We start from the raw sequence: 14653 nt of genomic DNA on the forward strand, positions 1-14653 counted from the left end.
CCTTCCAGAGAGGTGTCAACCAGCCAATGAATAACCAGAATCAGGCAGACATATGTGGTCAAAAAAACAAGAGATAAATCACCAATCGGTAGAAGGAATATCGGCCGACCGCGCTTAAGACGGACAACCTTCCAGAGAGGTGTCAACCAGCCAATGAATAACCAGAATCAGGCAGACATATGTGGTCAAAAAAACAAGAGATAAATCACCAATCGGTAGAAGAAATATCGGCCGACCGCGCTTAAGACGGACAACCTTCCAGAGAGGTGTCAACCAGCCAGTGAATAACCAGAATCAGGCAGACATATGTGGTCAAAAAAACAAGAGATAAATCACCAATCGGTAGAAGAAATATCGGCCGACCGCGCTTAAGACGGACAACCTTCCAGAGAGGTGTCAACCAGCCAATGAATAACCAGAATCAGGCAGACATATGTGGTCAAAAAAACAAGAGATAAATCACCAATCGGTAGAAGAAATATCGGCCGACCGCGCTTAAGACGGACAACCTTCCAGAGAGGTGTCAACCAGCCAATGAATAACCAGAATCAGGCAGACATATGTGGTCAAAAAAACAAGAGATAAATCACCAATCGGTAGAAGAAATATCGGCCGACCGCGCTTAAGACGGACAACCTTCCAGAGAGGTGTCAACCAGCCAATGAATAACCAGAATCAGGCAGACATATGTGGTCAAAAAGACAAGAGATAAATCACCAATCGGTAGAAGAAATATCGGCCGACCGCGCTTAAGACGGACAACCTTCCAGAGAGGTGTCAACCAGCCAATGAATAACCAGAATCAGGCAGACATATGTGGTCAAAAAAACAAGAGATAAATCACCAATCGGTAGAAGAAATATCGGCCGACCGCGCTTAAGACGGACAACCTTCCAGAGAGGTGTCAACCAGCCAATGAATAATCAGAATCAGGCAGACATAGGTGGTCAAAAAAACAAGAGATAAATCACCAATCGGTAGAAGAAATATCGGCCGACAGCGCTTAAGACGGACAACCTTCCAGAGAGGTGTCAACCAGCCAATGAATAACCAGAATCAGGCAGACATATGTGGTCAAAAAAACAAGAGATAAATCACCAATCGGTAGAAGAAATATCGGCCGACCGCGCTTAAGACGGACAACCTTCCAGAGAGGTGTCAACCAGCCAATGAATAACCAGAATCAGGCAGACATATGTGGTCAAAAAAACAAGAGATAAATCACCAATCGGTAGAAGAAATATCGGCCGACCGCGCTTAAGACGGACAACCTTCCAGAGAGGTGTCAACCAGCCAATGAATAACCAGAATCAGGCAGACATATGTGGTCAAAAAAACAAGAGATAAATCACCAATCGGTAGAAGAAATATCGGCCGACCGCGCTTAAGACGGACAACCTTCCAGAGAGGTGTCAACCAGCCAATGAATAACCAGAATCAGGCAGACATATGTGGTCAAAAAGACAAGAGATAAATCACCAATCGGTAGAAGAAATATCGGCCGACCGCGCTTAAGACGGACAACCTTCCAGAGAGGTGTCAACCAGCCAATGAATAACCAGAATCAGGCAGACATATGTGGTCAAAAAAACAAGAGATAAATCACCAATCGGTAGAAGAAATATCGGCCGACCGCGCTTAAGACGGACAACCTTCCAGAGAGGTGTCAACCAGCCAATGAATAAACAGAATCAGGCAGACATATGTGGTCAAAAAAACAAGAGATAAATCACCAATCGGTAGAAGAAATATCGGCCGACCGCGCTTAAGACGGACAACCTTCCAGAGAGGTGTCAACCAGCCAATGAATAACCAGAATCAGGCAGACATATGTGGTCAAAAAAACAAGAGATAAATCACCAATCGGTAGAAGAAATATCGGACGACCGCGCTTAAGACGGACAACCTTCCAGAGAGGTGTCAACCAGCCAATGAATAACCAGAATCAGGCAGACATATGTGGTCAAAAAAACAAGAGATAAATCACCAATCGGTAGAAGAAATATCGGCCGACCGCGCTTAAGACGGACAACCTTCCAGAGAGGTGTCAACCAGCCAATGAATAACCAGAATCAGGCAGACATATGTGGTCAAAAAGACAAGAGATAAATCACCAATCGGTAGAAGAAATATCGGCCGACCGCGCTTAAGACGGACAACCTTCCAGAGAGGTGTCAACCAGCCAATGAATAACCAAAATCAGGCAGACATATGTGGTCAAAAAAACAAGAGATAAATCACCAATCGGTAGAAGAAATATCGGCCGACCGCGCTTAAGACGGACAACCTTCCAGAGAGGTGTCAACCAGCCAATGAATAACCAGAATCAGGCAGACATATGTGGTCAAAAAAACAAGAGATAAATCACCAATCGGTAGAAGAAATATCGGCCGACCGCGCTTAAGACGGACAACCTTCCAGAGAGGTGTCAACCAGCCAATGAATAACCAGAATCAGGCAGACATATGTGGTCAAAAAAACAAGAGATAAATCACCAATCGGTAGAAGAAATATCGGCCGACCGCGCATAAGACGGACAACCTTCCAGAGAGGTGTCAACCAGCCAATGAATAACCAGAATCAGGCAGACATATGTGGTCAAAAAAACAAGAGATAAATCACCAATCGGTAGAAGAAATATCGGCCGACCGCGCTTAAGACGGACAACCTTCCAGAAAGGTGTCAACCAGCCAATGAATAACCAGAATCAGGCAGACATATGTGGTCAAAAAAACAAGAGATAAATCACCAATCGGTAGAAGAAATATCGGCCGACCGCGCTTAAGACGGACAACCTTCCAGAGAGGTGTCAACCAGCCAATGAATAACAAGAATCAGGCAGACATATGTGGTCAAAAAGGCAAGAGATAAATCACCAATCGGTAGAAGAAATATCGGCCGACCGCGCTTAAGACGGACAACCTTCCAGAGAGGTGTCAACCAGCCAATGAATAACCAGAATCAGGCAGACATATGTGGTCAAAAAAACAAGAGATAAATCACCAATCGGTAGAAGAAATATCGGCCGACCGCGCTTAAGACGGACAACCTTCCAGAGAGATGTCAACCAGCCAGTGAATAACCAGAATCAGGCAGACATATGTGGTCAAAAAAACAAGAGATAAATCACCAATCGGTAGAAGAAATATCGGCCGACCGCGCTTAAGACGGACAACCTTCCAGAGAGGTGTCAACCAGCCAATGAATAACCAGAATCAGGCAGACATATGTGGTCAAAAAAACAAGAGATAAATCACCAATCGGTAGAAGAAATATCGGCCGACCGCGCTTAAGACGGACAACCTTCCAGAGAGGTGTCAACCAGCCAATGAATAACCAGAATCAGGCAGACATATGTGGTCAAAAAAACAAGAGATAAATCACCAATCGGTAGAAGAAATATCGGCCGACCGAGCTTAAGACGGACAACCTTCCAGAGAGGTGTCAACCAGCCAATGAATAACCAGAATCAGGCAGACATATGTGGTCAAAAAAACAAGAGATAAATCACCAATCGGTAGAAGAAATATCGGCCGACCGCGCTTAAGACGGACTACCTTCCAGAGAGGTGTCAACCAGCCAATGAATAACCAGAATCAGGCAGACATATGTGGTCAAAAAGACAAGAGATAAATCACCAATCGGTAGAAGAAATATCGGCCGACCGCGCTTAAGACGGACAACCTTCCAGAGAGGTGTCAACCAGCCAATGAATAACCAGAATCAGGCAGACATATGTGGTCAAAAAACAAGAGATAAATCACCAATCGGTAGAAGAAATATCGGCCGACCGCGCTTAAGACGGACAACCTTCCAGAGAGGTGTCAACCAGCCAATGAATAACCAGAATCAGGCAGACATATGTGGTCAAAAAAACAAGAGATAAATCACCAATCGGTAGAAGAAATATCGGCCGACCGCGCTTAAGACGGACAACCTTCCAGAGAGGTGTCAACCAGCCAATGAATAACCAGAATCAGGCAGACATATGTGGTCAAAAAAACAAGAGATAAATCACCAATCGGTAGAAGAAATATCGGCCGACCGAGCTTAAGACGGACAACCTTCCAGAGAGGTGTCAACCAGCCAATGAATAACCAGAATCAGGCAGACATATGTGGTCAAAAAAACAAGAGATAAATCACCAATCGGTAGAAGAAATATCGGCCGACCGCGCTTAAGACGGACAACCTTCCAGAGAGGTGTCAACCAGCCAATGAATAACCAGAATCAGGCAGACATATGTGGTCAAAAAAACAAGAGATAAATCACCAATCGGTAGAAGAAATATCGGCCGACCGCGCTTAAGACGGACAACCTTCCAGAGAGGTGTCAACCAGCCAATGAATAACCAGAATCAGGCAGACATATGTGGTCAAAAAAACAAGAGATAAATCACCAATCGGTAGAAGAAATATCGGCCGACCGCGCTTAAGACGGACAACCTTCCAGAGAGGTGTCAACCAGCCAATGAATAACCAGAATCAGGCAGACATATGTGGTCAAAAAAACAAGAGATAAATCACCAATCGGTAGAAAAAATATCGGCCGACCGCGCTTAAGACGGACAATCTTCCAGAGAGGTGTCAACCAGCCAATGAATAACCAGAATCAGGCAGACATATGTGGTCAAAAAAACAAGAGATAAATCACCAATCGGTAGAAGAAATATCGGCCGACCGCGCTTAAGACGGACAACCTTCCAGAGAGGTGTCAACCAGCCAATGAATAACCAGAATCAGGCAGACATATGTGGTCAAAAAAACAAGAGATAAATCACCAATCGGTAGAAGAAATATCGGCCGACCGCGCTTAAGACGGACAACCTTCCAGAGAGGTGTCAACCAGCCAATGAATAACCAGAATCAGGCACACATATGTGGTCAAAAAAACAAGAGATAAATCACCAATCGGTAGAAGAAATATCGGCCGACCGCGCTTAAGACGGACAACCTTCCAGAGAGGTGTCAACCAGCCAATGAATAACCAGAATCAGGCAGACATATGTGGTCAAAAAAACAAGAGATAAATCACCAATCGGTAGAAGAAATATCGGCCGACCGCACTTAAGACGGACAACCTTCCAGAGAGGTGTCAACCAGCCAATGAATAACCAGAATCAGGCAGACATATGTGGTCAAAAAAACAAGAGATAAATCACCAATCGGTAGAAGAAATATCGGCCGACCGCGCTTAAGACGGACAACCTTCCAGAGAGGTGTCAACCAGCCAATGAATAACCAGAATCAGGCAGACATATGTGGTCAAAAAGACAAGAGATAAATCACCAATCGGTAGAAGAAATATCGGCCGACCGCGCTTAAGACGGACAACCTTCCAGAGATGTGTCAACCAGCCAATGAATAACCAGAATCAGGCCGACATATGTGGTCAAAAAGACAAGAGATAAATCACCAATCGGTAGAAGAAATATCGGCCGACCGCGCTTAAGACGGACAACCTTCCAGAGAGGTGTCAACCAGCCAATGAATAACCAGAATCAGGCAGACATATGTGGTCAAAAAAACAAGAGATAAATCACCAATCGGTAGAAAAAATATCGGCCGACCGCGCTTAAGACGGACAACCTTCCAGAGAGGTGTCAACCAGCCAATGAATAACCAGAATCAGGCAGACATATGTGGTCAAAAAAACAAGAGATAAATCACCAATCGGTAGAAGAAATATCGGCCGACCGCGCTTAAGACGGACAACCTTCCAGAGAGGTGTCAACCAGCCAATGAATAACCAGAATCAGGCAGACATATGTGGTCAAAAAAACAAGAGATAAATCACCAATCGGTAGAAGAAATATCGGCCGACCGCGCTTAAGACGGACAACCTTCCAGAGAGGTGTCAACCAGCCAATGAATAACCAGAATCAGGCAGACATATGTGGTCAAAAAAACAAGAGATAAATCACCAATCGGTAGAAGAAATATCGGCCGACCGCGCTTAAGACGGACAACCTTCCAGAGAGGTGTCAACCAGCCAATGAATAACCAGAATCAGGCAGACATATGTGGTCAAAAAGACAAGAGATAAATCACCAATCGGTAGAAGAAATATCGGCCGACCGCGCTTAAGACGGACAACCTTCCAGAGAGGTGTCAACCAGCCAATGAATAACCAGAATCAGGCAGACATATGTGGTCAAAAAAACAAGAGATAAATCACCAATCGGTAGAAGAAATATCGGCCGACCGCGCTTAAGACGGACAACCTTCCAGAGAGGTGTCAACCAGCCAATGAATAACCAGAATCAGGCAGACATATGTGGTCAAAAAAACAAGAGATAAATCACCAATCGGTAGAAAAAATATCGGCCGACCGCGCTTAAGACGGACAACCTTCCAGAGAGGTGTCAACCAGCCAATGAATAACCAGAATCAGGCAGACATATGTGGTCAAAAAAACAAGAGATAAATCACCAATCGGTAGAAGAAATATCGGCCGACCGCGCTTAAGACGGACAACCTTCCAGAGAGGTGTCAACCAGCCAATGAATAACCAGAATCAGGCAGACATATGTGGTCAAAAAAACAAGAGATAAATCACCAATCGGTAGAAGAAATATCGGCCGACCGCGCTTAAGACGGACAACCTTCCAGAGAGGTGTCAACCAGCCAATGAATAACCAGAATCAGGCAGACATATGTGGTCAAAAAAACAAGAGATAAATCACCAATCGGTAGAAGAAATATCGGCCGACCGCGCTTAAGACGGACAACCTTCCAGAGAGGTGTCAACCAGCCAATGAATAACCAGAATCAGGCAGACATATGTGGTCAAAAAGACAAGAGATAAATCACCAATCGGTAGAAGAAATATCGGCCGACCGCGCTTAAGACGGACAACCTTCCAGAGAGGTGTCAACCAGCCAATGAATAACCAGAATCAGGCAGACATATGTGGTCAAAAAAACAAGAGATAAATCACCAATCGGTAGAAGAAATATCGGCCGACCGCGCTTAAGACGGACAACCTTCCAGAGAGGTGTCAACCAGCCAATGAATAACCAGAATCAGGCAGACATATGTGGTCAAAAAGACAAGAGATAAATCACCAATCGGTAGAAGAAATATCGGCCGACCGCGCTTAAGACGGACAACCTTCCAGAGAGGTGTCAACCAGCCAATGAATAACCAGAATCAGGCAGACATATGTGGTCAAAAAAACAAGAGATAAATCACCAATCGGTAGAAGAAATATCGGCCGACCGCGCTTAAGACGGACAACCTTCCAGAGAGGTGTCAACCAGCCAATGAATAAACAGAATCAGGCAGACATATGTGGTCAAAAAAACAAGAGATAAATCACCAATCGGTAGAAGAAATATCGGCCGACCGCGCTTAAGACGGACAACCTTCCAGAGAGGTGTCAACCAGCCAATGAATAACCAGAATCAGGCAGACATATGTGGTCAAAAAAACAAGAGATAAATCACCAATCGGTAGAAGAAATATCGGCCGACCGCGCTTAAGACGGACAACCTTCCAGAGAGGTGTCAACCAGCCAATGAATAACCAGAATCAGGCAGACATATGTGGTCAAAAAAACAAGAGATAAATCACCAATCGGTAGAAGAAATATCGGCCGACCGCGCTTAAGACGGACAACCTTCCAGAGAGGTGTCAACCAGCCAATGAATAACCAGAATCAGGCAGACATATGTGGTCAAAAAGACAAGAGATAAATCACCAATCGGTAGAAGAAATATCGGCCGACCGCGCTTAAGACGGACAACCTTCCAGAGAGGTGTCAACCAGCCAATGAATAACCAGAATCAGGCAGACATATGTGGTCAAAAAAACAAGAGATAAATCACCAATCGGTAGAAGAAATATCGGCCGACCGCGCTTAAGACGGACAACCTTCCAGAGAGGTGTCAACCAGCCAATGAATAACCAGAATCAGGCAGACATATGTGGTCAAAAAAACAAGAGATAAATCACCAATCGGTAGAAGAAATATCGGCCGACCGCGCTTAAGACGGACAACCTTCCAGAGAGGTGTCAACCAGCCAATGAATAAACAGAATCAGGCAGACATATGTGGTCAAAAAAACAAGAGATAAATCACCAATCGGTAGAAGAAATATCGGCCGACCGCGCATAAGACGGACAACCTTCCAAAGAGGTGTCAACCAGCCAATGAATAACCAGAATCAGGCAGACATATGTGGTCAAAAAAACAAGAGATAAATCACCAATCGGTAGAAGAAATATCGGCCGACCGCGCTTAAGACGGACAACCTTCCAGAGAGGTGTCAACCAGCCAATGAATAACCAGAATCAGGCAGACATATGTGGTCAAAAAAACAAGAGATAAATCACCAATCGGTAGAAGAAATATCGGCCGACCGCGCTTAAGACGGACAACCTTCCAGAGAGGTGTCAACCAGCCAATGAATAACCAGAATCAGGCAGACATATGTGGTCAAAAAAACAAGAGATAAATCACCAATCGGTAGAAGAAATATCGGCCGACCGAGCTTAAGACGGACAACCTTCCAGAGAGGTGTCAACCAGCCAATGAATAACCAGAATCAGGCAGACATATGTGGTCAAAAAAACAAGAGATAAATCACCAATCGGTAGAAGAAATATCGGCCGACCGCGCTTAAGACGGACAACCTTCCAGAGAGGTGTCAACCAGCCAATGAATAACCAGAATCAGGCAGACATATGTGGTCAAAAAGACAAGAGATAAATCACCAATCGGTAGAAGAAATATCGGCCGACCGCGCTTAAGACGGACAACCTTCCAGAGAGGTGTCAACCAGCCAATGAATAACCAGAATCAGGCAGACATATGTGGTCAAAAAAACAAGAGATAAATCACCAATCGGTAGAAGAAATATCGGCCGACCGCGCTTAAGACGGACAACCTTCCAGAGAGGTGTCAACCAGCCAATGAATAACCAGAATCAGGCAGACATATGTGGTCAAAAGAATAAGAGATAAATCACCAATCGGTAGAAGAAATATCGGCCGACCGCGCTTAAGACGGACAACCTTCCAGAGAGGTGTCAACCAGCCAATGAATAACCAGAATCAGGCAGACATATGTGGTCAAAAAAACAAGAGATAAATCACCAATCGGTAGAAGAAATATCGGCCGACCGCGCATAAGACGGACAACCTTCCAGAGAGGTGTCAACCAGCCAATGAATAACCAGAATCAGGCAGACATATGTGGTCAAAAAAACAAGAGATAAATCACCAATCGGTAGAAGAAATATCGGCCGACCGCGCTTAAGACGGACAACCTTCCAGAGAGGTGTCAACCAGCCAATGAATAACCAGAATAAGGCAGACATATGTGGTCAAAAAAACAAGAGATAAATCACCAATCGGTAGAAGAAATATCGGCCGACCGCGCTTAAGACGGACAACCTTCCAGAGAGGTGTCAACCAGCCAATGAATAACAAGAATCAGGCAGACATATGTGGTCAAAAAGGCAAGAGATAAATCACCAATCGGTAGAAGAAATATCGGCCGACCGCGCTTAAGACGGACTACCTTCCAGAGAGGTGTCAACCAGCCAATGAATAACCAGAATCAGGCAGACATATGTGGTCAAAAAAATAAGAGATAAATCACCAATCGGTAGAAGAAATATCGGCCGACCGCGCTTAAGACGGACAACCTTCCAGAGAGGTGTCAACCAGCCAATGAATAACCAGAATCAGGCAGACATATGTGGTCAAAAAACAAGAGATAAATCACCAATCGGTAGAAGAAATATCGGCCGACCGCGCTTAAGACGGACAACCTTCCAGAGAGGTGTCAACCAGCCAATGAATAACCAGAATCAGGCAGACATATGTGGTCAAAAAAACAAGAGATAAATCACCAATCGGTAGAAGAAATATCGGCCGACCGCGCTTAAGACGGACAACCTTCCAGAGAGGTGTCAACCAGCCAATGAATAACCAGAATCAGGCAGACATATGTGGTCAAAAAAACAAGAGATAAATCACCAATCGGTAGAAGAAATATCGGCCGACCGAGCTTAAGACGGACAACCTTCCAGAGAGGTGTCAACCAGCCAATGAATAACCAGAATCAGGCAGACATATGTGGTCAAAAAAACAAGAGATAAATCACCAATCGGTAGAAGAAATATCGGCCGACCGCGCTTAAGACGGACAACCTTCCAGAGAGGTGTCAACCAGCCAATGAATAACCAGAATCAGGCAGACATATGTGGTCAAAAAAACAAGAGATAAATCACCAATCGGTAGAAGAAATATCGGCCGACCGCGCTTAAGACGGACAACCTTCCAGAGAGGTGTCAACCAGCCAATGAATAACCAGAATCAGGCAGACATATGTGGTCAAAAAAACAAGAGATAAATCACCAATCGGTAGAAGAAATATCGGCCGACCGCGCTTAAGACGGACAACCTTCCAGAGAGGTGTCAACCAGCCAATGAATAACCAGAATCAGGCAGACATATGTGGTCAAAAAAACAAGAGATAAATCACCAATCGGTAGAAAAAATATCGGCCGACCGCGCTTAAGACGGACAATCTTCCAGAGAGGTGTCAACCAGCCAATGAATAACCAGAATCAGGCAGACATATGTGGTCAAAAAAACAAGAGATAAATCACCAATCGGTAGAAGAAATATCGGCCGACCGCGCTTAAGACGGACAACCTTCCAGAGAGGTGTCAACCAGCCAATGAATAACCAGAATCAGGCAGACATATGTGGTCAAAAAAACAAGAGATAAATCACCAATCGGTAGAAGAAATATCGGCCGACCGCGCTTAAGACGGACAACCTTCCAGAGAGGTGTCAACCAGCCAATGAATAACCAGAATCAGGCACACATATGTGGTCAAAAAAACAAGAGATAAATCACCAATCGGTAGAAGAAATATCGGCCGACCGCGCTTAAGACGGACAACCTTCCAGAGAGGTGTCAACCAGCCAATGAATAACCAGAATCAGGCAGACATATGTGGTCAAAAAAACAAGAGATAAATCACCAATCGGTAGAAGAAATATCGGCCGACCGCACTTAAGACGGACAACCTTCCAGAGAGGTGTCAACCAGCCAATGAATAACCAGAATCAGGCAGACATATGTGGTCAAAAAAACAAGAGATAAATCACCAATCGGTAGAAGAAATATCGGCCGACCGCGCTTAAGACGGACAACCTTCCAGAGAGGTGTCAACCAGCCAATGAATAACCAGAATCAGGCAGACATATGTGGTCAAAAAGACAAGAGATAAATCACCAATCGGTAGAAGAAATATCGGCCGACCGCGCTTAAGACGGACAACCTTCCAGAGATGTGTCAACCAGCCAATGAATAACCAGAATCAGGCCGACATATGTGGTCAAAAAGACAAGAGATAAATCACCAATCGGTAGAAGAAATATCGGCCGACCGCGCTTAAGACGGACAACCTTCCAGAGAGGTGTCAACCAGCCAATGAATAACCAGAATCAGGCAGACATATGTGGTCAAAAAAACAAGAGATAAATCACCAATCGGTAGAAAAAATATCGGCCGACCGCGCTTAAGACGGACAACCTTCCAGAGAGGTGTCAACCAGCCAATGAATAACCAGAATCAGGCAGACATATGTGGTCAAAAAAACAAGAGATAAATCACCAATCGGTAGAAGAAATATCGGCCGACCGCGCTTAAGACGGACAACCTTCCAGAGAGGTGTCAACCAGCCAATGAATAACCAGAATCAGGCAGACATATGTGGTCAAAAAAACAAGAGATAAATCACCAATCGGTAGAAGAAATATCGGCCGACCGCGCTTAAGACGGACAACCTTCCAGAGAGGTGTCAACCAGCCAATGAATAACCAGAATCAGGCAGACATATGTGGTCAAAAAAACAAGAGATAAATCACCAATCGGTAGAAGAAATATCGGCCGACCGCGCTTAAGACGGACAACCTTCCAGAGAGGTGTCAACCAGCCAATGAATAACCAGAATCAGGCAGACATATGTGGTCAAAAAGACAAGAGATAAATCACCAATCGGTAGAAGAAATATCGGCCGACCGCGCTTAAGACGGACAACCTTCCAGAGAGGTGTCAACCAGCCAATGAATAACCAGAATCAGGCAGACATATGTGGTCAAAAAAACATGAGATAAATCACCAATCGGTAGAAGAAATATCGGCCGACCGCGCTTAAGACGGACAACCTTCCAGAGAGGTGTCAACCAGCCAATGAATAACCAGAATCAGGCAGACATATGTGGTCAAAAAAACAAGAGATAAATCACCAATCGGTAGAAGAAATATCGGCCGACCGCGCTTAAGACGGACAACCTTCCAGAGAGGTGTCAACCAGCCAATGAATAACCAGAATCAGGCAGACATATGTGGTCAAAAAAACAAGAGATAAATCACCAATCGGTAGAAGAAATATCGGCCGACCGCGCTTAAGACGGACAACCTTCCAGAGAGGTGTCAACCAGCCAATGAATAACCAGAATCAGGCAGACATATGTGGTCAAAAAAACAAGAGATAAATCACCAATCGGTAGAAGAAATATCGGCCGACCGCGCTTAAGACGGACAACCTTCCAGAGAGGTGTCAACCAGCCAATGAATAACCAGAATCAGGCAGACATATGTGGTCAAAAAGACAAGAGATAAATCACCAATCGGTAGAAGAAATATCGGCCGACCGCGCTTAAGACGGACAACCTTCCAGAGAGGTGTCAACCAGCCAATGAATAACCAGAATCAGGCAGACATATGTGGTCAAAAAAACAAGAGATAAATCGCCAATCGGTAGAAGAAATATCGGCCGACCGCGCTTAAGACGGACAACCTTCCAGAGAGGTGTCAACCAGCCAATGAATAACCAGAATCAGGCAGACATATGTGGTCAAAAAAACAAGAGATAAATCACCAATCGGTAGAAGAAATATCGGCCGACCGCGCTTAAGACGGACAACCTTCCAGAGAGGTGTCAACCAGCCAATGAATAACCAGAATCAGGCAGACATATGTGGTCAAAAAAACAAGAGATAAATCGCCAATCGGTAGAAGAAATATCGGCCGACCGCGCTTAAGACGGACAACCTTCCAGAGAGGTGTCAACCAGCCAATGAATAACCAGAATCAGGCAGACATATGTGGTCAAAAAAACAAGAGATAAATCACCAATCGGTAGAAGAAATATCGGCCGACCGCGCTTAAGACGGACAACCTTCCAGAGAGGTGTCAACCAGCCAATGAATAACCAGAATCAGGCAGACATATGTGGTCAAAAAAACAAGAGATAAATCACCAATCGGTAGAAGAAATATCGGCCGACCGCGCTTAAGACGGACAACCTTCCAGAGAGGTGTCAACCAGCCAATGAATAACCAGAATCAGGCAGACATATGTGGTCAAAAAAACAAGAGATAAATCACCAATCGGTAGAAGAAATATCGGCCGACCGCGCTTAAGACGGACAACCTTCCAGAGAGGTGTCAACCAGCCAATGAATAACCAGAATCAGGCAGACATATGTGGTCAAAAAAACAAGAGATAAATCACCAATCGGTAGAAGAAATATCGGCCGACCGCGCTTAAGACGGACAACCTTCCAGAGAGGTGTCAACCAGCCAATGAATAACCAGAATCAGGCAGACATATGTGGTCAAAAAGACAAGAGATAAATCACCAATCGGTAGAAGAAATATCGGCCGACCGCGCTTAAGACGGACAACCTTCCAGAGAGGTGTCAACCAGCCAATGAATAACCAGAATCAGGCAGACATATGTGGTCAAAAAAACAAGAGATAAATCACCAATCGGTAGAAGAAATATCGGCCGACCGCGCTTAAGACGGACAACCTTCCAGAGAGGTGTCAACCAGCCAATGAACAAGCAGAATTGCTTATAAAGAGGAAGAAGAAGAAAAATAAGATTTAAAAATTTGTAAATTAAAAACTCTTTTAATGATGTTAAGATTAAAAAATGTTAAACATTGCAAATAATCTCACAACATAAAAAGAAATTGTTGAATCATTATGGAAATTATATTTTGATGCGGTTAAATAATTGTGGTTAATTTTACATTATGAATTAAACATATAAAAACAATATTTTACCAAATAACCTGGTTCATCTTCTTCATGTAATGTGACCGGAACCGCCCGTTTTTCTTCTGGCCAGTGAGTCTCAATAGCATCACTTTTAAATTTGTGAGGAATAGATATTGATTTTTCATCTGATACCTCCAAAATAGAAAAAAGTAAGAGCATTGAGATGAATAGCGGGACCATCATTGCTTAAATATTTTGAAGCAATCGATATCAATAGTAACAATATAATTAACTATTTTATTTTATATTTATTGATAATAGCTCTAGGATGCAATGATGCAGCATCTTAAACAGGATACACTACTTCCTTGAACTGGTTAACCAAGATAAAAATTTTAAGATTAACAATTAATTAGAAAATGATGTAATACTGTTATCATTTTTAGCAATATTGTGGAATATTTTACTGAGCTGAAAATTTGTGATATTTACCAATATCTTGTCGTACATTTTATTAGCTTAAAATTTTTAAAACCAAATTTATATACGATCACAACTCTTTTTAGGGCAATGGATGTTTCCAAATGGAAGGGTAGCAAAGTGTGCTAAATGTGCAGTCA

At 44.0% G+C, this 14653-nt stretch overlaps 1 protein-coding gene across 1 annotated transcript in view; it reads right to left on the bottom strand.

The window, feature by feature from the left end:
• Positions 1 to 14315, bottom strand: part of LOC114338785 (uncharacterized) — a 38691-nt gene extending 24376 nt beyond the window's left edge. Inside the window, exon 1 of the mRNA XM_050656387.1 lies at positions 14100 to 14315. Within this exon, the coding sequence (XP_050512344.1) occupies positions 14100 to 14276 (177 nt within the window). The 5' untranslated portion in view covers positions 14277 to 14315. The remainder of the gene's footprint in view (positions 1 to 14099) is intronic.
• Positions 14316 to 14653: the final 338 nt, after the last annotated feature.

This window comes from Diabrotica virgifera, chromosome 7, assembly GCF_917563875.1.
Source record: "Diabrotica virgifera virgifera chromosome 7, PGI_DIABVI_V3a".
NCBI lineage: Eukaryota > Metazoa > Arthropoda > Insecta > Coleoptera > Chrysomelidae > Diabrotica > Diabrotica virgifera.